At 31.4% G+C, this 24,984-nt stretch overlaps 2 protein-coding genes across 2 annotated transcripts; one reads left to right on the top strand and one right to left on the bottom strand.

Moving 5' to 3' along the window:
* Positions 1-979: 979 nt before the first annotated feature.
* Positions 980-4,992, bottom strand: LOC7484009 (G-type lectin S-receptor-like serine/threonine-protein kinase SD3-1). The gene has a single exon (XM_052448177.1). It carries the CDS (start codon positions 3,958-3,960, stop codon positions 1,669-1,671), a length of 2,292 nt encoding a protein of 763 aa, XP_052304137.1. The 5' UTR covers positions 3,961-4,992; the 3' UTR covers positions 980-1,668.
* A 14,749-nt stretch (positions 4,993-19,741) lies between these two features.
* On the top strand, positions 19,742-24,094 carry LOC7468969 (zinc finger CCCH domain-containing protein 30). The gene is made up of 2 exons (XM_002323276.4): positions 19,742-20,105; positions 21,494-24,094. Exon 2 carries the CDS (start codon positions 21,550-21,552, stop codon positions 23,746-23,748), a length of 2,199 nt encoding a protein of 732 aa, XP_002323312.1. The 5' UTR covers positions 19,742-20,105; positions 21,494-21,549; the 3' UTR covers positions 23,749-24,094.
* The last annotated feature ends 890 nt before the right edge of the window (positions 24,095-24,984 follow it).

Raw genomic sequence — 24,984 nt, 5'->3', positions numbered from 1 at the left:
TTGATCCTCATTCTCTTGGTGGTTTATTCTTTAATTCTTTTGTGAAATTGATTTTTCTTTTCAATTTAACATTTCAATCCAAAATTATCCGTCATCTAATTAATTTGTTTTGTTTTTCAAATTTGATCATTATTCTTTTAATTGCTATTTTTTCTTTTGAATTCTTTTTTTTTTGTAATTGAATTTGTTTTTTAATTTCATCATTTAACTTTCGATTTATTGAAATTTAGGCTTCGTGTTTTGCTTCCATTCAAATGGCTCTGATCGCGGGCACATCATTTTTTTTACTTGTTTTCTTTTTTAATTTCATTACTCGACGTTGATTTTTTGAAAAAAGAAAATAGGCTTCATGGTTATCTTTGTTTTTTTTATTATAGACTTATCTCAATCTCATGACCTTGCCTGTGGATTTGGCGGGTTAACTTGGGTGGACTCGCACCTTTTTGGCTTTCAATTATTGTTTTTGTGTGATTAATTTTTTTATTTCATCCTTCAATATTTGATTTGTTAAGAATTGACATTTATGGTTTTCTTATACTTGATGCTTTCGATCAAGGGTTGACATCAAAAAAAAAAATTGACTTTTTTTTTTAAAAAAAAAAAAGAGGCTTAGTGGGTTTTCTTTGCTTTTATTTTTATACGGTTATCCCGATCTCACAACTTGATCTGATGGGCTTGACGGGTTAACCCGAGCGGGCTTAAGCCTTTTTTTCTCACAATTGCTATTTTTTTTATCCTTTTGTATATTTGATTTTAAAAAAAAAATTATCATTTAGCATTTGATTGGTTGAAAAATAAATAGAGTTTTTTTTTAAAAAAAAGTTATTGCTTCCAGTTAAATGACTCATGTTACAAGTTTTTAAAGGAAGGCTGCCATTTTTCTTCTTCTTTTTATCGCCAATGTGTGGGTTTAGTTGAAACCTATTGCAGTCGCTGCCTTGCTGGACAAAAGGGCCTTGAAGACGGAAGGGAAAGAAGATTAAAACAAATAAAGAATAATAATATTGCAATTATTTTCCTCCAAAAAGACATCTAAATAATTAATTAGGCTGTTGCAAACCAACCTAGAATTTAGGTAAAGGTCTACTTGAATACTGTTAACAAGGCCCACTCATTATGAAAATAGAGCTTTGATATTGCAAACAAACCTAAAATGGGCCAGCAATCAACATCAAGTTTCATGGACCGTCAAGCTTCAAGCCCTTCCACATCCTTCCCTCCAAAAACGAGAGCAGGCAATTGTTGGTAAAGAGGTACTTGAATTAGGCACTGGCTTACTAGTTTCAGGCGACGTGCCTTGAGGAGAAGTTGCCAAAGAGGTCGCAGGTTTCATAGGTTTACAACCCTAGTGGTTGACTGTTCTGGCATTCCATATCAGAGATAAGAACGATGAGTAAGCCCCCCAAAAAAGCTTGAGGCTATGCATCAATCGCATTAGAACCACCATTTATCTTGCAAATATGGCATCCCAAAGTGCGTATGAAGTTGCATTTTGATTTCAAACTATAAGACTCAACGGAACTTCTTCTTCTTACAGGAGTCCATATACTCAAGCAGTTGATGGAAAAATGGCATGAGCATATCAAAGCAGGTGCTGAATTTTACCACCAAGCAGTGTTAGTTCTACTATATAGACCATAGTGGGAAAGCTAATAAACTAACTGATCTTCATGGTTCCATTGGACTTTGAGGTTTGGAGCCTGACTCCAGGGACTCTTCTTCTGATAACCTTTGACTGAAAGGAGGTCGTGGGGGATCAACTGTTAATGACCCTTCCAATACCTTCACTACCTCACTCATTGAAGGTCTCATCTGTTCATCTGATTGAAGGCACCAGAAAGCAATTCGTAACACTCGCTCTAGCTCCTTTAAATCCACGCCATCATCAAGTCTTTTATCAATCACCCTCTCTGGGTGCCCCTGGATCCATTCCTCATAGGTCCACTCCCAAAGATCCTTGACTTCTGGACGCCCGGTTATCAATATCAGCACCATCTTGCCAAAATCCGCCACATCTTTCTCTCCACCGTATGATTCCTCAGGACGAACCATTTCCAACCCGTATTCACTCACCTTGGCCTCGTAATTTTTATCCAGGACTACGTTTGAACATTTCAAATTTCCATGGCTTATAAACTCCCTACATCCCGCGTGCAAATAACAAATAGCCTTCGCCACAGTTAAGCATATGTCAACTCTCCTTCTCCAAGTCAGTCTTTGATTCAACTCATCATCTTCGATACATTTGTCCAGAGAACCATTTTTGACATATTCGTAGACCAAATATCTATGGCCTAACTCACAGCAATAGCCATTCAGCTTCACCAGGTTTTTGTGATGTATACTTCCTATCTTCGATACAGCAGCTCGAAACTTCCTTTCTTCAATGGTTTCGTCAAGGTCTTTGACTGCTACTGGCTGTTGGTTTGAAAGGGCACCTCTATACATACCTGGCCCTATCTGGTGCTTGAAATTCCCAGTGATGTCCTTGATTTCTGTAAATGGTAACATCATCACACCCTTAGAGTTACGGCCTGTGTAAGCTAAAGCAGCTTTCCTCAAAATATGATTTCTTCTTCTATAGATGAAGTAGCCAATCCCTAACTGAACAACAACAAATAAAAGTAATGTGCCTGAGGCTGCTCCACCAATTTGACAAGAAAGGCACAACCCATGAGACCGTTTGACTGGAGATAGTGATGGAGAAGAACCTGAATTATGGGGATTAACAGCTATGGGGTCCGAGCATGTCTTAACAAAAGATATCGAACTTAAAGAGGGGTTTTGATGCCCAGAGAAGTATGGACTTGTCGTCATTCGGCACTGAGCAGTTCCATCATTTGTGAAGGTTGCAGCTGTACAAGCTGGGTCCTGCATGCACAACTCTCTACATTGCTGTAAACTAGTAATGGTGATAGATTCATTTGGTGGATAAATCCCATACAGAAAAGTGTGCTCATAAGTATCCATACTGTGATTAGAATCACAATTCAGTGCAAAACATTTCAAGTTGGATGAAGATGTTGTCTTGAAAGGGCATCGGCATTCGGGAGATCCTGATGTATTGAAAACACAGATGCCATGCCCGCCACAGGTTGCAAAAACATTGCATTGATTTTCAACGGCTTGCCAAACTGATCTCCATGACCCTGTAGCTTCTACCCATGAGTATATCCGCAGATTACCATCAATGTCTAATTTAAGTAACCGAAAATTTACACTGTCATTGTGGTCTTCCCCAAAAACAGACCAAACAGGATTCAGATTGTGGTCCACAAGTTGCAGGACTCCACCGGAGGTAAGGACGACGCCAAGATTCAAACTAGAAGGATTTCCTCTGGACCAGTAAATAACATCGCTTTCCCACTTCAGCTGTAACTGACCTGAAGCATTCATATGAAGACTGTAATAACTTGAAACAGAATTTCTGCTTGCTGCTCTAAGGGTTTTATGAACAGGTAAATTCTGGCCTGGAAGAAGTGTGTCGGATGGATTATCAAAACTTTGCCAAACAACATCCTTCTTTCTATTCAATAGAACAAGATTGCCATCATTACGAAGAAGAGCCGAAGCAACAGCTAATTGGCTCGTGTTGCTGGTCCACACAGTAACTTCCCTCAAAGAATCAACCAATACCAGCTCCCCGTTTTGAGAAAGCTGGAAAAAGGACTTGTTACCCACAGTGACATCAGCTCCAGCAACCCAAACCACAGTTTGCTTGGGGAAAGGAATAGATTTTGAATTGAAACGTATCCCTACACTACACTGACTAGGCTGTTCAGAATGGTTAACAAATCCAACAGCAAAATCACCATTGGAGGAAACCCACAAGTTATTTTCCTCTACAGAAAGCTTTGACCCCAAGGGAATATGTGAAACAACAATATGAATGAGAAAGAACCAAAGGAAGACACATAGAAGGAAAGGTGAACTGAACAAGAAATTGCCCTGCTTAAGCATACTTGAAATGCTTAGTTATGCAAGAAAACAAGCAGCAAATTCAGTGACTACTTAGAAGCCTCTAAACAAGCAGGAGAGACGAAATTCACTGGACCTCAATTTACACATCGGAGGCACAGCAGCATGTAGTAAAAAAGTAGACAGCTTAAACACAATGAAGCTTACGAAACAGGAGAGATTCAAGATGATCATTGACACAAAAATTAAAGCCAATGAATCACATGTCAACGATTATTAGTCAAAAACACGACTAAATCTAAGAATTTCAAGGATTGTATGCTTAATCAAGCAGAAAACAATGACAATGGAGCGACTACAAATTCAAGAAGGGTCTAAAGAATGGGACTTTGGTACTTTACAAGGGCAGGAAAGCTGATTAAAAATCAAGAAGCCAGTGTGTGTACCACCTTGACCACCGCAGTAAGATCAATCTCCCTTTTAGACCAGGGTACAAATGAAAATCAAATTGGGATCATCTAATATTTGACTAGGAATTAGGAACACGAGATTGATGAATATAGCAGCAAATGGCCTCATCAAAAATAAAATTTTGATGGCATGGGGAAATAGAAAAATGGGAGTTGAATATTGAAACTTTAACAGGGACACAAACGGGAACCAAAATTAGGCCAATGAGCTACAACTTCCTTGCAATGCAATTACTTTCAGGGATTTGAAAAAAAGGAGTAGGGTCTGGATAATGGTATGAAAAGAACCCAGTTTTGAATATCTAGAGCTCAAAAATTAGAAAGAACCAGAAAGGTAGAAAGTAAGAGAAACCACAGATTGGGACGGAGTAAAATGGAGAGGATTTCTAGTCATATTTTAGAAAAAAAAGTACAAGCCAAAGATCTGAAAAGAAAAGAGGAAAAAGAAACTTTCCAATAGGAAAGATTCCAGGAAATAAAAAATACGGTAGTACTTATTTTTCTTTCCCTTGAAATGACAATTTGGCCTGAGAAATCTTTGACAAGATTGGCCTGAGAAGAGGAAGGTTTTGGAGAGGAGAGAAGGGAAATGAAAGCATGTGAAAGCAAGAATATGTATTTGGATATTTCCTTCAGCCTTTTACTACTTAAATTTGGATATTTTTTTTGTATTTTTTAAAAATATTATGCTTCCATTTAATTTTATTAGTATAGAATATCAGTATATATTTGATATTGTGATAATTTTTATATATATAATTTTAAAAATATTTTTAATTAGGGTTTTAAAAGATATATACTTAATTAAAACTAATGTGAGATACCTTCAAATATATGTGGATACTGCAAGTGTCTAAAAAACAGCTAATTATTTTGCTCATGGGGGGGGACTATTGCATCTGTTGCTTTGATTCCAACCCTAATATTATTTATAACTTGAAATTAAGTATTGATAGATTTAATTTTAAAATATTTATTTCATGATTTTAACATGCAAAATTAACATTAACAAAACCGCCAGAGGTGGCTAGATTATTGTAGCCGCATTAATATTTTTTTATATTTTTTTTATTTTTTATCTTTTAAGTTGTTTTGAAAATTGTGTTTTTTAATTTTTTTTCTATTAGGTTATTTATCATCTTATGAGTTTGATTTTTCTTTTAATTTCAACATTTAACATTAAATTTACTCTACTAAAAACATTAGGGTAAAACCCTAGGGCTACCCCATTTTTTTCTTTTTTTTTAACTCTATCTTTCAAGTATTTTATTTTTATTTTGATTGAATCTTTTTTAACTTTTATTTTAATTCTATCTTTCAATATTTTATTGATTTGAAATTGATCTTTATAATTTATTTCAGGTTTTCTTTATGAAGTTATTGATGTCTCAAACAAAAATCTCAATATTTAATTAATTCTCTATGAATGTTTATTTTTTATTTCATATCATTAAAAAAAATTATTAAATTTTTTTTTGTTAAATCTGATAGAGTTCATGATCCAGATTATTAGTTTGGTATGAAACTCGGGTCATTTCAATATATCATCGTTTCAATATTAAAATAAAAAAGTTATTATCTTGAATTTTTTTTATGTAGTCAAATTATATTTTTACCTATTATCTTGTTTATTTTTGGATTTATCAAGTCAATTAGATCATATTAAGATAACTTCCACGTAAATTAATTTTAAATTAAAGCTAAATAAAAAATTAGGTTGGAAAATTTTAAAATTAACTTACTAGATAAAATTTAATAATAATATTAAATAATTTATGAATATTTTTTTAATTTTTAATTTTTTTTATCCGAGCTGCAATGTTCAGGGGACAATAAATTTGCATGTCCCTAATGGAAGTCAGCTCTGGGCAGTTAACCTTTGACAGCGTATGCTTTTAATAACAACAACAATACCAACAACAATAACTGCGTTTGATTTCAGCTATATCTACTGTTTCTAAATACTGTCAATTTCCACACTAACATATTAGTTTTATCTCCTGTGTTAGGGTAAAATTCCAAGTTAATTTAAAGTATTATTGTTGTAAATAATATCTAAAATATTATAATTTTTTTAATTTAAAAACACAAACATATTGTTTATGCTACGGTTGCAACTCGAGTTGGAATTCAAGTCAATTTTTAATATAAAAAAAATAATTATATTATAGATGAGTTTTCACTTTTCATAATTTTTCTTCTAATTGAAAAATAAAAAGATGTTTGTGTTTTATAAAATAAAATAAAAAATATATGATTTGATAAATTAAAAAAAAGTTATTGACACTAATTAAATATTAAAATGAAAAGTTAATCTTTATAATATAAATAAAAGATAAATACATACATAAATATTTTATACCGACCATCCTTTTTATTTTAAATATTTTCATTTTAGCTTTGCCGCTTAATGATATTACTAATACCAAATAATTGTTATTTTTTTAAGAACTTCATATAAATACAGCTAACTTATATAGAGTATAAAAAGAAAAAAAATTATACATGTCAAACTAATCTCTTATAAGAGATAAGGCATAAGAATATAAAGGGGAAAAAGGTAAAGTGTACAAGGCCAAGCTCACTTATTTTGCTTTAATTAAAAAGTTGAGGAATGCTTGGATCTAGAAGCACAAGCATGCGCCTAGGGTTTTTTTTTTAAGGGATGAAAGACTCGTTGTTCGCTCATGTATTTTTTTTTTTTAAGCAGGTGACAAGTTATCTATCAGGTAAATAACATGTTGCATATTGTTTTTTTTATCACATCTAGTGTTTAGAAATTACCAAGAATACATTTTTCAGCTCATTTGTATTTGAAATTACCTCCAAAACACAATATAAACCTTAAAAAACAACTTATTAATCTTAAAACACTCTTAAATCACTCAAAAAAATAAAAATCAGTCAAATGAAAAAAACAAATGAAACCCGACTTGCTTTTCTTAACACGAAGATTATTATTTTTTATGGCTGAAATATGACCACCCAAGAACCTTTTTTCTTTTCCTGTTTTCTGGTAAATTTTTCCTACTTCTCTCAAACTTAAAGACCGAAAAATAAACATAATGAACTTTAAGACTAACATTGAAACTATAAAAAAATTCGAGATTGACCATGTATTTTCTTTATGTTTTACAATATAATCTTTTTTTTTAATTTTATCTTTATACTACAATTTTAAAATTTATTTCATAAAAAGATTAAATAAAAAAATCTAAAAACAGAAAATGAAAAAAAAAAAAAAAGGACGGGGAGCATCCTCTGTTCATATCGAAAGCGATACCGACCCAGTTCTTTACTTCTTTTAGTTGTGTTATTAAGTTAGTACATAAATTCATTTAAGTAAAAATGAAGAGGTTGTTCGTTTTTTCCCCACTTACAGTGTAAATCTTGCCGACAAAGGGAAGCAGTTGAACTACTCAAAATTATTTAATGAATTGTAGAGGTGGAAAGTCCTCCTCGTCTTCTTCTTCTTCTTTTTATTCTTCTTTTATATATATATATATATATATATATATATATATATATATATATGGTGTATTGTGTGGTATGCGGAGAAAAAATAAATAAAGATGACAGTTTTTTTAGCGATCCTGTTTCTATGTGAGGACATGGATACCGCCTTCATATTTACTATCGAACCAAAATGTTTCGACATTGAAAATATTGCAATAATTAACTATTATCTATAAATCTAAAATGCAGGGGAATCCAATGTAGATCCCCTCGTATAGTATAGTAACGTAGATGGACTGTTTATAGTGTTTTTTTTTAAACAAAAATATTTGTCCTTTATTGGTCAAAATTATAGTTAAATTTATTGGAAAATAATGAGATTGACATACGGAGAATCAAACTAAAAAACATGAAATAAATAAGTGTCTTTAACATGGTAAAATATTTATTGTATATTTTTTAAATTATAAATATTAGGTCTTTTCAGTTTCAAGAATTTAAGGGTAAAATTAATTTTGATATCAAACTTTATTATTTTTTATTTTTGTTGCTCTTAGTCTGAAAGAAGTGAGAGAAAAATATTGGGATCCGATGCTAAAAAGAGAAAGCTATCGTTGCACCAATTCTAATAATAAAAACAGTCGATATTGGTGTTAAATTGCTCCATTTAATGAGAAGAGTTTACATTAGATGTTTTTTTTACCTTGAAATTTTCTAGAAAAACATATACGAGCTCGGTAAATTTTTTAATTTCGGGTTTTGGGGTATTTTTTTTTTTGTTTTTTCGAGGGTATGAATGAGTTTATTAAGTTGTCTGAGATGTTTTCTAAGTATTTTGGGTCAAAATAGGTTGAGAAATCGGTTTTTTTTATTAATGCTTTTTTGTATATGTATCTTTTCAAAATGATTTTTAAATTTATATTTAAATTAATACTCATTCTTTCTTTTATTTTTTTATCTAGTCTCCTTTAAATAATAGTTATTTTTTAGTTATTCTATATGCATATAATTTTTTGATAAATTATTTTAATTCATTTATAATTTTTTATGCTTTATATAAATATAATTTATTTTATTATACACCTAGTTCTCAATTTATTTTATAAGACATAAGTTTTTTGATTTTTATATAAAAAAATATTAGAAAAGTTTTAAATTTATTTTAAAAATAATAATATAACCTGCGATGAAATATGAGTCAAATAGCTAACTAGTATCTTATTTAAATCTTGAAAATAATGAAATAAGGATGTTGGAATTGAAAAATAAATCTCTATTGGATAATACAAGATACATGCACTTTTTTTAAAGAAAATGTTCAAACTTGTAGATGAATCAAACAATAAAGCAAACAAATTCATAGTTTTGAATAGAGTGGACTCCATTGTTGATTCTTCTAACAACGCCCTCTATCCTGTTGGCAGCCGTTTCATGACTCGTGACAAGGGAAAAGGAACAGGGAATTGAATTTCATCGTGGCGTGCCATGCTACATTTTAAAAAAATAAATTTTTATTAGATTATTGATGTTTTTTAAAGTATTTTTTATTTGAAAAATATATTAAGATAATATTTTTATTTTATATTTATTTTTAACATTATAATAATATAAAATAATAAAAATAAATAAATTCAAAATAAAAATAAATTCAAAATTTATTAAAAATATTTTTTAACACAAAAACAAATCCAGTCTAAACTTGCTTTTTAATCAACTTTTTGCCCAGCATCATCATATATACCCAGTTGAGTGGGTCCATAACAATCGGGAATTCGAGGGAGGAAAAGGCTACTTTAATTAGCACATTTGCATTCACGGCTTGGGATTATTTGGACTTATTTCTATATTTTTTTTTAAAGGCAGTGTTTATCATTGTATTTCAGAAGTATTTTTGAAAAAACATTTAAAAAATTATTTTTAAAAAAATTAATATGTTTTTGATATTTTCATACTATTTTAATGTGCTGATATGAAAAATAATTTTTAAAAAATAAAAAAATATTATTTTAATATGTTTTAGAATGAAAAACACTTTAAAAAATAACTACTACTATATTTCCAAACACCCTATAAAACAACAGAGATTTTTTTTTTTTTGTCAAACCTCTTGATATTATCTTCTTGGTTATTTTAACATGCAAATGTGTTTTTTTAATATATTTTTAGGTGTTTTTCTTCAAAAAAAAAAAAACTACAAATAAGTTGTTGAGATCTAGAAAATGATAGAGTCGGACAACACATCATCTTCAATGCTAGACTACGTGTCAATTGTTAAAAAAACAAAAATAATAAAGTGAATAGTATTGTTTGTTCTTAAAAAAAGTCACATGCTAGTCTGGTTTATTAGACCTAACAATATCTGACATTTTGTTTTTTAAATAAAATCATTTTTTGTTTTTCATTTAATTTTTTATTAATATTTTCTTTCATTTTTAGGATCTTTTAGTTTAATTTTTTTTTTAAATATCAATTGATATTTTATATTGTTTTTATGATTTCATAACACTTGAAAGAGATTGTTATAGTGTGTTTTTAAATTTTTTCTATCTTAAATTTTAGATTAGATAAGTTGTATTTACATATTTCATTTATAAAAAAAAATCAAATGTACATGGATAGCAAGTAGAATTAACCTCAAAATAAATAAAAATGATTATTAAGATAAAGATTTATACGTGGATTTATCTTTTGCTTTCTTAATTAACATTAATGACTCTTATTCAATTTATTAATTTATTTATTAAACACGGACATCACCTTACCATTTATGAGTACATATAACATCTCCTTTTTACTTTACAACAACGGAGCATGGGTGTAATAACTAGCCGAAATTCTACCCAGGCTTTAGGTCTCTCTTTCCGGCAGTGTTTTGTGAGCCAACGACATCATTTTACTGTTTAGGCTCCGTTTGGAAATTTGATTTAAATCGGTTTTATTAAAATTTATTTATTTTTTAATATTTTCAAAACGTTTTAAACCGCTAGTGTTATTATATTTTTAAATAACGGTAGTTGAAAAAACAGGATGAAAAGAAAGCTATCAAGTAGTTTCACACGCACCGAGCAACTTGCATACTAAAGACAAGAAGATGGTATGAAGGAAGATCATATATTTGAAGAGGTCAAACCATTATCTTTTAATTCTTTAACTTTCAATATTTTAATTGTTCTTGCCTGTTCATTGCTTTTCCCTTTAATTTAATGTATCCTTCAACTAATCAATTTACATTCTTCATAATTAAGAATATACGAGACGAATTTTTGAAAGTGACTAATATCTTTTAAGACATTAACAAGACTCAAAGTAAATTAAATTTTATTAATTAATTTGTAGCTCAATTAATACCCACGTCACCGCTTTTCCAAGACGATGCACTTGGTTTGTGAGTAGCCCAATGCCCGGTGCTGCTGTAATCAGGTGAATTCCACCGGAGTTTTAGACTAGGCCTATTACAGAGATACAGACAGACTAGTGGTTTATGAGTTAGCCCAATGGCCGTGGCTAGTGGTTTATTCAGCAAACAGGCCTAGGACGCATGGTTTCTTTTTGGGTCACAAGGGCTGCTGCTCTACTGCTAGTGACCAAATGGAACGATGATCCTCGTAGCTCAAAACCTCCTCCCATTTTTTGACAAGTACTTTCGATCTTCAAACAGAACCATGTATATGGAACTTTCCTCCTCTTCTTTTTGAGAGAAAAAAGAGAGTGAAATTAAGGGTTTTTTTACAAGTATTATTGATGTTTTCTCTTGGTATTGGCTGTTTGATGCTCAGACAAAACCATACCTATGGAATTTACTGGCTTTTATTTATTTATCCTAATAAAACTGAAACCATAGTGATTTCCAATCTCTGTAACCATAATTATTTTTTATTTTTCAGTAGTTCTCAATCTGCCCTACTTGGATTTCCATCTGGTTAGCACATCACTCTAGCAGCAAAAAATTCTGCTTGCGTGCATGATCCCAAATTTATTGGCTAGTTTTTTCTTGTATTCCCCGAAGTTAGATCGATTGAGTTTGTAAATCGGCATCTACTCCTTCTTCACCCTTATGGTTAGGCGTTAGCTCCAAATCTTCCATCTCCATTTCTCCATCCGCAAGAGGACAATTTGCATGGCTCAATGCTCACTTCTGAATGTATAATGTATAATGTTATTTTTTAAAATGTTTTTTATTTAAAAATAGATTAAAATAATAATTTTTTATTTTTAAAAAATTATTTTTAATATTAGTATATCAAAATAGTTTAAAAATACAAAAAAAAATATTAATTTTAAACCAAATTTTTTTTAAAAAAAAAATTTCTTATAAATACTTTTAAAACACCAAAAAAAAATCCACAAAATCTACATTTGAGTTTCTAGCAACTTCACGTCCAAAAACAAGTCGCTAATCTTTAATTTGATTGTAGCCGTCGAGCCAACCAGAGCTGGCCAAGTGGTTTGGACGGGGTCCACCAAAGTGCCTATGAGTCACCTAATATCCCCATGATGTTTTAGATAATGAGTCCACATTGGCACCTGGTCATTTGCCCTACCACACAGTGAAAGTCCATTTCTCGATCGTATGGCTATTTGACGTGGGTTTTCTTCCAAATTTATACTTGATTTTAGGTGTCTGTCCAAGAAGGTCGATTCGGAGAAATTTGAAAAGAATGCATCTCATCCCTACACTTCAAGTTCGGTGTCGGGGACCATTGTCTTGTCTAGATGAATAATCCATGCAAGTGAATGTGTTTTTCATATAGAGCTTGTGCTTCTTTCATGTCTACATCCTTAGCCCTCGAAAATGAGAGACAAGATTGAAGACGTAACCTCCATTAATTAACAAGAACAAGAGTCACCTAGGGCAGAGCCAAGATTCAAAATGCTCGCTTTTTAGTGGCAGTAAAAATATACGAAATTAAAGTAAGAAGAATCAACATATTAATTAAATGATTATGTTGTGAATTATTTGTTTCGATTAATCCTCGATATAATTTGAAAATGATAACATATTCTAAAAGCTCTCATGATAAATCACACCAATCTAATAATACTCTAGCTAAGATCTCAAATAATGCATATCTTATTCATTGAAATTTTCAAGATAAAAAATATCAACAAGCTTGCAAATAGCATCAACTTTAAATGATTTAAAGTTGTCCTTATGTTCTAAAGCAAAACTAAGTACAAGAAATTTCATTGTTCCATCATTGAATCTAGAATTTAACTCTTCCAACTGAAAATCCATTACTGAGTTAAATATATTATATGATAGTGTTAGTAAACTGTCACAAATCCTTGTTGCTGAAATGAACGTTTATATGAAACATTTATATGTGGTACGTCAATCTCATATTGTGTACAAACAGATTGCACATGTGCAAGGAGAAGATCAAATCCGACATCTTTTAAAGTTTGAAGCAATGCTTTAGTAGCTGGGACAAGATTGAGTTGAATTTGTATGATGGATAGTACTATACAATAAATGGAAGAAGGAAAGGTGGATAAGAAAGCCAATTCCTACCAAACCATAAATAATTATATTATGCGCATCGACTATCAAGTAAATGCCCAAGTTTTTATTATTCATGAATGAGCTATTTGAAGATGGAGAGGTGGTTCACTTGTTGCCGCGTTCGATGAACGCATCATCAACTTTTTTTTTTATTAATTTTTTATTAATTAAATTACCAAATCACCCCTAGGACCACATGATTACCGCAAAAAAAAAACAAAGGTGAAATTATGAATATGCCCCTAAAATCAAGCCTAAGATTTTTTGTTCCAAGGGCAATAAAGTAATTACACTGTGCATGGTAAATGGAAATTTTGAAAAAAACCCAAGTCTAAAGTCGAATTTTTTTTTTTGCTTTTAAAGATAACCAGATAATTTATCTGTGCAAAAATTTACAAAAAAACCAAGTTATACCTGAATAATTTTAGAATAACAGATGAAACTCATAAAATGATTATTTTACCCTTCAATACCAGTTCTTTGGTTTTTTTTTCAACAAGGGGTAAAAATATAATCTTACTTGTGCACTGCTTTTCCCACCTTCTTTAGGTTTTCGTCATGAACGATTTATAGGAGATTTTTTCTGTGTGTGTGTAAGAATGCGATGATCATGCTCCCACTCTACATCCTTTGGTATGGGTTCCATGCGGTAAAAAGAACAAGTTGGTATGGTAAAGTTATTCTATTATATATTGATATTGACACAATTGGCACAATGGAGCTAAAGAAGCACAAAGTAATCACAGTTTAATAAAATATTAATAATAGCACAATCTAATTATAGTCAATGTTTGATCATTGTTTCCATTTTCTAATTTTCTTCAATTTTGAAAATTTTGTTTCACTGTTATTTTCATACCTGGTCAACATTAAAGAACGGTTATGAATTAGTCACCACTAATCTATTTGACTCGCAATTCACTGCGACTCGAATAATTTTTTAAGAATATTAATATGCTAGCTTTTCTAAGGTGTTTTACGACATAAAAAAATTATAATTGTAAATTGAAAATTTAATTCATACATTTAATAAAATAAATCAAGAATCATATGTGCAATCAAAATAAATTATGAATCTCGATTTCTAGCAAGATAAAGTTAACAAGCCAAACTCTAATCCCTATCATGAACTCAATTTTTTTAAGATGAAATTAATTTTTTTAATATTGAGACATCGATATACTGGATGAACACGGGCTTTGAGACTTAATTCGTAAAACCCGTGATCTAGATCATGGACTCAACTGAATTTAAAATATTTTTTATTTAATGATATGATAACAAAAAAATAGAAGCTTAAAAAAATTATTACAATTTAATTATCATAATATTTATGTGAGATTATAATAATCTTATAAAAAAATAAATTATGATGATTAATTTAAAATCAATAAAATATTACTAGTTAAAATTAGAAGAGAAACAAATTCAAAATAAGTGAAATGTTGAAAAGGATATAACTAGAAGAAAAGGTTTGGATGGTAGATTTTTTATAAGAGATAGAGAGAGAGAAAAAACGTTCGGAAAAAAAAAACAGTGAAACACCATAATCTTCTGCACTTCTTTCATGGGAATGCAAATTTAATGCTCAATTCCATTTCATTACAAAGAAAGAGCACCCAAAAATGTAGTTTTCAATTAGATATGGATCGTTATCTGATCTGTTTTGAAAGCCACAGTTCGCAATACCTTCAGAGGCTAAATCAGTGTCAAGTGGTAGCAATTGTCAATCCATGTCCTTTTTCCGTGTGATGTTTCCAAGTGTGAAAGATGCTTGTGAAGTATTTTTATTATCATGAATATCGGGTAAGTTTGTGTATATTTTAATTAATTTTATAAATTTTAAAATTAATAATCATGTAAATTTTAATAATTAAAATTGGATATTGGATATCATTAATTATTATGACTTTTTTTCTCCAAAATAAAAAATTAATTCCCATAACTTCTCTCTTAATTTTGCAACCCATCCCATAAAATTCCTTTGAGGCCCTTATAAGTTCCGTTTTTTCAATTTGTTCAGACAGTAAAACAAAAAAAATATTAGAATTAATTTAACTAGTGAGCAGGGATTATTTCTTTAAATAAAACAAAAGGTATTTTACTCAAATTAGGTATTCAAGATAAAATTAGAGAATATATAAGTTTAAATTATAAGATTGCAAAAACATAACACATAGAAAACATGTTATCAACATAAATAATACATATTTAAAGATTCTAGCATGTATTTTAAGTATATATCATACTTGCAATTGATATCAAAACAAAGTCTTGACATACCTACTAATCTTATATTATATCTTTGTATTAATTAAAACAAAACTAGATAAATATATTTACTTGTTGACATACTTTAAAACTGATTAATTTTGTTCTTGTCAATGATTAATTATTTGTTTTTAAAGCTTTATTATTTATCACCTGATACAAAATGATTTTTTTCAATACGCTTTTCAAGATTTCAACAACACCATATTATTTAGATGTATTTTTAAACAAAATCTAAAGAATCAAGAAAATGGTACTCAATTATTTCTCTACAATGACTAAACTCAGGCTCTAGATAAGGAGGAAATTTAGAGAGGTAACAAAGGTTTAAAAACAAAAAGAGCAATACTGAAGAATTATGTGAATAATAGTGTTAGATTCTGTCAAAACAATACAAAATTAACTACCTCAGACACTCTTCTTCAACCATTTTTGACAAATAATTTTAGGTACCAAAAGTTAATGGATTTAAGTTCTTCTTTTCGTGGACTCGGTAAACCAATTGGCTGGAATAAATAATTGTTTATGGATTAAATCCAAGTTTAATTTTCAGTTAGCAAAAAAATTATTTTTTGTAACTCAAAATATTATTTTAAACCCGAACCCGAGCATGAGTCAAGGTGGCCTAACGCACGTGTATGTTTTAAATCCAAAACCCACTTTACTTATGACATCTCTCCTCTAAAAACTTGGCATTTAGGTCCAATTTTTGTTTCTTTTCCATATAAAATAAAATTCTTACATGAAGATTTGAGTTTTATCAAAACATGTCAACCAATGATTATTTGAAATTAATTTATTATTTACCCATAATTTTCTTAAAACATGTTAATATTTAGAAGCTAATATTAAATTCTAACAAAATCTTAACTCTAAAAGTAAATATAAATAGATACACTTTTAAATTTACCTCAAATATGTTTAATTAATCACGTGCTTAAACAAATTTTCCAACACAATCAAAGCATGAATTAATAAGTTTGTCCAAGTCCTCATGTTACACTTCTCATTTTTCTCCTCCTCCCTTCACAACACCCATTTCGCGTCATAATTCTCAAGAGATCACATCCACAATTAAACTTATAGCTATTAATTTGAATATCTAACATTCAAATATCAAGATGAATTGAAGAAAATTTAGAGACACGTTGCTATTTTTTTAGCAAATCACATCAAGTAGGGGTGATTGGGACTGCAGATAACATGAACAAGCCATGCTCAAGATTCAACTCCTTTCACATTTATCTTAGGCCTTTGTACCCTACTAACCCAACAATACACCAATAACGATAAGGCACCTAACCTTCTATCTATTTGCCTAATCCTAACGCATAATTGTCCACATTTATTTATTACCAAACTAATCACATCCATCAATCTAATTAATAAAAGCATGCTAAATAAATAAATAAAATAAAAAATAAAAGCATGCTGAACCGAATCACCACATCACAATAAACATACATCATTAATTAAATCTAATGTCAAAACTATATGTTATCCAAATCAGCACTTCAGCCTACAAATTCTGCCGCGTCAACTTTTACTTTTATTGTGCGTGTGAGTTGGCCTTTATTCGTAGCATGTTTTTTATTTTATTAAATAATTCGATCAGTTTCTATATATCTTAATTATTTTTAAAAGTTCTGAACTTAACGACCATGTAAATTACAAGTGGTTATCATATTAGCAATTATATGCTCAAACCTGAAACCAAAGGAGAACAAACTTTTTAGTCCTAAATTTTTACTACTAAATCACCTATTATATGGTTCTTAACGTGTATTTTACTTTGTTTTGTTGTAGTTTTTGTTATGATAATTTTAAAAAAATAAGTATAAAAAATATTATAAATTATGATTTTTTTTTATAACTAAGAATTTGAAATAAAGTTTTTAATATAATCAAGACAAAGTTATAATGGAGACAAGATATCATTTCAAGTCATTCAACTTTTTTTTTTTTAGCTAATGAGATCATGAACTATGGGAAAGTCAACTGAGGCGGCTGCAAGAATTCTAAAAGTATCTGGTCCTGTATTGCACATTTTCCTATCTCGTGACTCATGAACACATGAAGGGCCTCATTCCTTCGTTTCCGACATGGTTGATTTTGTCTTCTAAATAGTATTTTTAATTTTTTTTAAATTGTTGTATATAATTATGTTAAAAATAATTTTTTAATATATTTTATAATAAAAAATATTTTAAAAAACAACACCTTCAAATACTTTTTTAAAGTTAAGAAACACTTTAACAATGGTTCAAGGTCTTGATTTAATAAAAAAAATTAATAATAAATAAAACAATCAACATAAATTAAATTTGTATTTAGTTATAGAAAAATCAAATAGAAAAAAAAAAAGACAAATAAAGAACTAAAAATAAAAACTATAACCAGCACTCCCACCGATCTCAATTATTATTGTTGTTGTGATCGTTATTATTATTGTGTTTTTGTCTAATTTTTATTTTTTTATATATTATTATATTATCGGATTAATACATAGAGTAATTATTTTTGTTAAAGAAATATTATTTAATCGAGTTAATCAGATAAAACCTTACTCTTACGAGCTGTAAATCTTAATTTTTCCGGTTTAATTTGTTTGAGTTTGACGACTGTAAAATTTTCTCGTCGTGATTTTATTCCACGATTAACTAGAATTGAGTAGAGCTTTCAAGTCCGCCCTCATACTCTTGCAAAAACCAGAGCCTTTAAATCTCTTTCTCAATGGTGGACCCCATTTACCATTTTAAAATCAAGTTTTATCCAAACTCCTGTCACGCTCCCTTGTCACCGGTTCGTTAGGTCACATTTTTTCTGATTACTTACCTAACCAGTCATCTCATGACCTTTCCACCTGCCCAACCGGTTCGTCTTTGCTCGGGAGGTTTTCTGCTACGCAGGACCATTAATATATCGTGTTTGTTTTTATATTTTAAAAATATTTTAAAAAAAATTTAATTTTTTTTATTATTTTTACTTAAATTTAATTTTTTTTAATATTTTCGGATTATTTTGATGTGCTAATATTAAAAATAATTTTTTAAAATAAAAAATATCATTTTGATATATTTTCAAGTGACTTTGAAAAGTAACCACAACCACACTCTTAAATAAGCTATTACACAATAAAAACAATATAGATATAAATTTAATCAAATAAGTTATTTCTTTATAAAATACCTTATTACAAATAACAATCTTGATTTTTTTTTTAATCAAAGAAAAGTTTATTAAAAAAAATGTTAAGTTAATTTGAATGTAGTTCACAACAAATAACGATCTCGAGAGTTTATTTTTTAAAATTGATTTTTAATATTAAAATTCAAAATGATATAAAAAAATATATAAAAAATTAATTAAAAAAATAAAAAAAATTTAAATTTTCTTACGAACGTTTTTGGAAATAAAAAACAGAAAGAACCAGTCTTTTGCCAGCGGACATAAGTTGCTTCTATTGCAAATGATGTTATTTAAGCAACATTAGCCAATGGAATTGTGCCAAGTCAACCGGTTGCATTCCTGGTCTAACAAGAACTTACTCCACTTGATATTTATCTATCAAAACTTTAACTTTTATGTGGGGTGAATTTAGGTTGAATTTCCAATGAAATTTGAGCCCAGACCAGGTAGGGTTAAATACTTACAAAGGAGATAGGACTTAGCTGCTTTTTTCAATTCAGCCAGGATATAATTTAAATGTACGGCAGATTTATAAGAAGATAAGGTGGAATGCAGAGCACCATGGTCTTCAGACCCGATTCATCCGGGTGTTTCTTTTATTAAAAAATTAGAATAATATTAATTTAATTATAAAAATCTATTCAACGAATTAATATTCAAGTTGTCATAGGATATTTTATTTTTTTATCTAACTTTGTTTAAATTTAATGTTATAATAACAGTTGTTTTTAAGGTATTTTTTATTTAAAAAAATATTAAAATAATATATATATTTTATTTTTAAAAATTTATTTTTAATGTTAATATCAAAATTATTTAAAATCTCTTAAAAATATTTTTTAAATGCTAAAACCAACCCATTCTTAATTGAAACTGTTTAAATTAATTTTTTCAATGCAAAAATAAATACTCTCTTCTTCAACCCTGTATTCCAGGTCAATCCACTAGTTCTGTCTAGGTTTTTAAACAATTCCCTATACTCTCTGCCTTTGTCTATTTTTTATTTTTTTTTAATACCCTCCATTTGATTTTATTACAAGTTATTATTGGATAGGAGATTTTTCAAATGATAGAAAAACCCAAAAATAAATATATTTTTTCTTTTTTTTTTCCATGAAAGAAAACAGAGAGAGATGGAAGAAGATGAAAATTCTCTCTTTATCTCACTCACTCAAAAACTCTCACTTTCTCCTACTCTAAAAGAGAAGCTTGTAACTTTAACCTTGTCAAGATAGTTTGTCTAGATCTGTCAAAAAAAACTTGAGCTTTCACTTTCTTAGCTGGAACTAAACAAACTGGTAAGTGAGCTTCCCTCTTGCAACCTTAAAAAAAACATTAGTAGGGTACTTTGATCGCTTCCATGTCTGCTTCTCTCATCTTTCCTTAACTGGGTTTCTCTTGTTTTGCCTTTTTATGTTTTTGTGTCAGTGTGTTTGGTTGAGCTTTGTTGTTTGGAAATAATAAGAGTTTTTCATTGATCACATAAGGAAAGATCTTTTGTCAAGTTTTGTGTTTTTTTTTTTTTGGTTTATGTTTGTTTTGCTTGCTTTTTTTGGCTAAAAAAAATTAGTGAAGGTTCTTGCCTCTAAAAACCAGATCTTTTACTAGTTTCTGATCTGGTTAATTTTGTTTCTGCTTTAAATGGTTTGATGAGAAATGGATATAGTCAGGTTGGAATATGTGTACTTAGTTTTCTAGATAGTGGTTTATATTTGTGTATGTATTGATTGTTCAGTTTGAGTGTTTTGACTTTTTTTTGATTTTGATCTTCTTTTGGGATGAGTTTTTTGGTTTTGTTTACTGTCCTATTTTCTCAATTTCTGTTTGGTTGCTGGGATAACTCAGAAAATGAAGGTGTAAGGGAAAAGAATCAAAAGAATACATAATTGTACATATCTAGTATGCTGAGTTCATTATGTATATTGCTTCAAATTGTATGAAGAGATGAAATAATCATGAATTGCTGTCTTTTTTCTTTTCTGTATACCATTCCTAGACCTTCACACAGTTAAAGAGTCCACAATCTTATCAAGATTGTAATGTTTTCATTTCAGTTTCTCTGATTGAGTAAATTATGATACTTTTTTACAAACGAGTGATGAATTATAACGATGATAAAATATAAACCTGCAACAGATGCGTTCCATTGTTTCATTGATGGAAATTATAGGCCAAGGATGATTGTCAAAGTAATTCATTTTGGGGATTTGCTTTCATCACGCTTCTTTTATTGGCCAATCCAAGAACAAGTAAAACCTTCCATACAAAATCTAAGAGTATGATCATGAATCCGAGTTTTTCTCCAATTGTTCCACTAAAGTGTCCTCAGTTGTGTCATTTAATGCTTTTGATATTTCCTGGATCCTTTGCAAAAAAGAACTTTTATTATTAGCAAGGGGTAGGTCACTCGGTACTGCCTGTTACAATGATTTTGTACTGATCTAGGGGCGGTTTTACCCCCTTAACCCCCGTATAAATATTTTAATAGCATCTCTTTGTATTGTGTTCCTTGTAATTGTTATACTTTGTGTTGTGTTCCATGGATAGATGAAAAGTAGGTTGGTTTATTGCTCTTATTGTTTGATTCAGTTGATCAACATGTTTTGTACTTATATGAACGATACTTTTTGGTGCTCTCTCTGGCCAGTTATGTGATAACCAGGGTACTGATTGTTTTTTCCTGCAGGTTGATGCAAATGGGCTTGGTTTTAAATTTCATTTGTTGTTTTAGTAAATGAAAGCATGTGCTGCCGATTAGAGAGATTGAAGCTTGCAGCGACTCCTACACCACCTACAATTTATTTTGACAAAAGCAGACCCTCAAACATAGACATGAATCACTTAACTATCAAGACTGAAGATGCTTTTGCTAGCTTGCTTGAGCTTGCTGCTAACAATGATGTTGAGGGCTTTAAGAAATCTATTGAATGTGACCCTTCTTGTGCTGATGAAATTGGACTATGGTATGGCCGGCAAAAGGGCTCTAAGCAGATGGTTAATGATCTTAGGACCCCACTGATGGTTGCTGCTACATATGGTAGCATTGATGTTATAAAGGTGATTCTTTCTCTATCTGATGTTGATGTCAGTCGCTCTTGTGGTGCTGACAAGAGCACTGCCCTTCACTGTGCTGCATCAGGTGGGGCTGTGAATGCTGTTGATGTTGTGAAATTGCTTTTAGCAGCTGGTGCTGATTGTAATTTGGTGGATGCCAATGGTCACCGTCCAATTGATGTTATTAATGTTCCGCCAAAGCTCCAAGATGCTAGATTGATTCTAGAAGAGTTCCTTGCTGCTGATGGTTCTCTTGTTGAGCACGAGCACAATCTTAGGGTTTCCATAGCTACCATGAATTCAAATTCTCCACCTCTTTCACCTTCCCGGGAAAATGGGTCTCCACTATCAGGTTCAGATTCCCCAATGAAGTCAAAGCTATATGAAGCACCTGTTTCTTTTGTATCAGAGAGGAAAGAATATCCTGTTGATCCATCTCTCCCAGATATCAAGAATAGCATCTATTCAACTGATGAATTCCGAATGTATTCATTCAAGGTAAGGCCTTGTTCCCGGGCCTATTCCCATGACTGGACCGAGTGTCCATTTGTTCACCCAGGGGAAAATGCTCGAAGAAGGGATCCTAGGAAGTTTCATTATAGTTGTGTCCCGTGCCCTGATTTTCGAAAAGGGGCTTGTAGACGTGGAGATATGTGTGAATATGCTCATGGGGTTTTTGAGTGCTGGCTGCACCCTGCTCAATACAGAACCCGGCTGTGCAAAGATGGCACAAATTGTGCGAGGAGAGTTTGCTTTTTTGCCCACACTGTTGAGGAGCTCCGCCCATTATATGTATCCACTGGTTCTGCTGTTCCCTCTCCACGCTCAGGTACATCAGGTGCTGCTGCCATGGATTTTGCTTCTGCCATGAACCTCTTGCCAGGATCCCCTTCAGCTGCATCCATTATGTCTCCATCATCATTCACTCCACCCATGTCTCCTTCTGGCAACGGCATGTCGCATTCTTCGTTGGCCTGGCCCCAACCAAATGTCCCAGCCTTGCTTCTCCCTGGAAGCAATATGCAGTCTAGTCGCTTGAGATCTTCTTTTAATGCGAGAGACATTCCAGCAGATTACAGCTTCCTTCCAGAATTCGATGTGCAGCAACAGCAGCTCCTAAGTGAGTTATCCAGTCTCACCCAACCATCTTTGAGCAATAACTCGTTGAATCGCTCTGGTCGATTGAAAGCCTTAACTCCTTCAAATCTTGATGATTATTTTTCTGCTGAGAGCTCTTCTCCTCGGCATGCTGATCAGGCTTTGGCTTCAGCTGTTTTCTCCCCAACGCACAACTCTGCATTTCTGAATCAGTTCCAGCAGCAGCAAAGCATGTTATCACCTATCAATACAAATTTCTCTCCTAAGAATGGCGATCATCCTCTATTGCAGGCTTCATTTGCATCAGGCAGGATGTCTCCCCGGAGTGTGGAATCTATTTCGCCAATGAGCTCTCGAGCGTCTATGTTAGCTCAACGAGAGAAGCAGCTACAGCAGTTGCGTAGCCTCAGCTCTAGGGAGCTAGGCTCCAATGCTGCTGCTATTGTTGGCTCCCCAGTTAACACTTGGTCAAAATGGGGTTCCTCAAATGGGAAACCAGACTGGACTGTTAGTACGGATGAGCTGGGAAAGCTCCGGAGATCAAATTCTTTTGAGCTTGGTAATGGAGACGAGCCTGATCTATCATGGGTTCAATCACTTGTTAAGGAATCTCCAACTGAGATGAAAGAAAAGTTATCAATGCCTGTTTCTGGAAGTGTTGCAGCAAGTGCGTCATCAAGCGAGAGTTCAAATGTGAACTCCCAAATTGAACCTATTGACCTTGACCATGTAGTAGGGTCATGGGTTGAGCTATTGCAGATTGATCAGCTTGTGGCTCAGCAAAACTAAAATAAGTTTTAGTGAGCCCGGAGGCAGCAACAACAGTCAAGATTTTGGTAAATAATTTCAAGTTTTTTTTTTAATGATTTTGTTGGTTGCGGCAACTAATGGTAACAGTAACTAAAAGGAAGGGGAAAGGGAGGAAGAAAGTCACTTGAAAAAGGGAAAATTCATTGTCTTGATTTTATTATTACATCAGAAGTTAGAAAAGGGTGAAGATAACTCCTGGGTTATGAAAAATGATTATGCCCAGGTTAGGTGTATTTTTTATTCCAATATTTTCAAATATTTTAGAATTCTATTATTGTCATTTTTAAACCTTTTTAACAATGATGAGCAACATGTTGCGTTGTAACTGTATTGTAAGGTTTGTTTTATATGTATCTCTTATAGTCACTATGACCTTCACAAAATCAGTAGCGGGGCATGAAACTAATGGAGGGCATTTCAAGGTTATGCTGTGCTTGGATCTGCAATGTATCTTTGATGTAAACATGGATTTCTTCCTTTTCCTTAGTAACTTAGAGATAATCATTCTGGTGCAAGTAGTTTTGAAACAATAAGATCACCAGAAGGTGAAGGTACAATGATCTTGATGCAACTATTTAGGCTCTGTTATCTCAATAACCTCTGGTCCCCATGGTTGTTTCTTTCCTCTGTCTTATTACTTTTTTATTATCTCTCCTTTAGTGGGTAGTGTGGGAATGGAATTGGAACCTGTGCTGTGGATTCCAAATCCAACTAGTGGGACTTGAGAATTGTGGGGAATGCGGATAGATTCTTCAGCCTTTTTTGAGAGATTAGATGCTAGGTTTCCATCTTTTTATGCCTAGCTTAATATACTAAGATGGTGGTACCCATCTAACCACATGTGAAGGATTTAGCTTTTGCTTTTGTACTACATCAGGTAGAGAGCTATTGTGTGGTAAATCAATGAAGATTGGGGATAAAAAAGTTATCTACAAGTTTGTTTAACATGGCTTGGTTCATGCATGCAAGTTCCTTTTGTGTTCCATTAGTGTTTATTTTGGTTCCTTGATATGTTAAATTATGCTGTGTCCTTGTATATGCTCAGTTTGGTGGTTGAAAAATCAAAATATGGAATGGATGGCATTTCCCTTTCACTAAGTCCTTTCTGATGAGAAAAGTAGAAAGGGGTGGTGGGAAAACTATAAAGTCTGGTAAAATCATCCTCTAGCTTTTCTTTTCTTTTGTTTCTTTTAACAGAGAACTAGTATGAATTAA

The sequence above is a fragment of the Populus trichocarpa genome, chromosome 16 (genome assembly GCF_000002775.5).
Source record: "Populus trichocarpa isolate Nisqually-1 chromosome 16, P.trichocarpa_v4.1, whole genome shotgun sequence".
Lineage (NCBI taxonomy): Eukaryota > Viridiplantae > Streptophyta > Magnoliopsida > Malpighiales > Salicaceae > Populus > Populus trichocarpa.
The sequence above is the reverse complement of the archived record's forward strand: the minus strand, read 5'-3'. Positions and strand labels throughout refer to the sequence as shown.

Bases quoted from the DNA above. Each gene is read 5' to 3' on its own strand.
- LOC7484009 (XM_052448177.1), bottom strand. From the start codon at position 3,960: ATGCTTAAGCAGGGCAATTTCTTGTTCAGTTCACCTTTCCTTCTATGT.
- LOC7468969 (XM_002323276.4), top strand. From the start codon at position 21,550: ATGTGCTGCCGATTAGAGAGATTGAAGCTTGCAGCGACTCCTACACCA.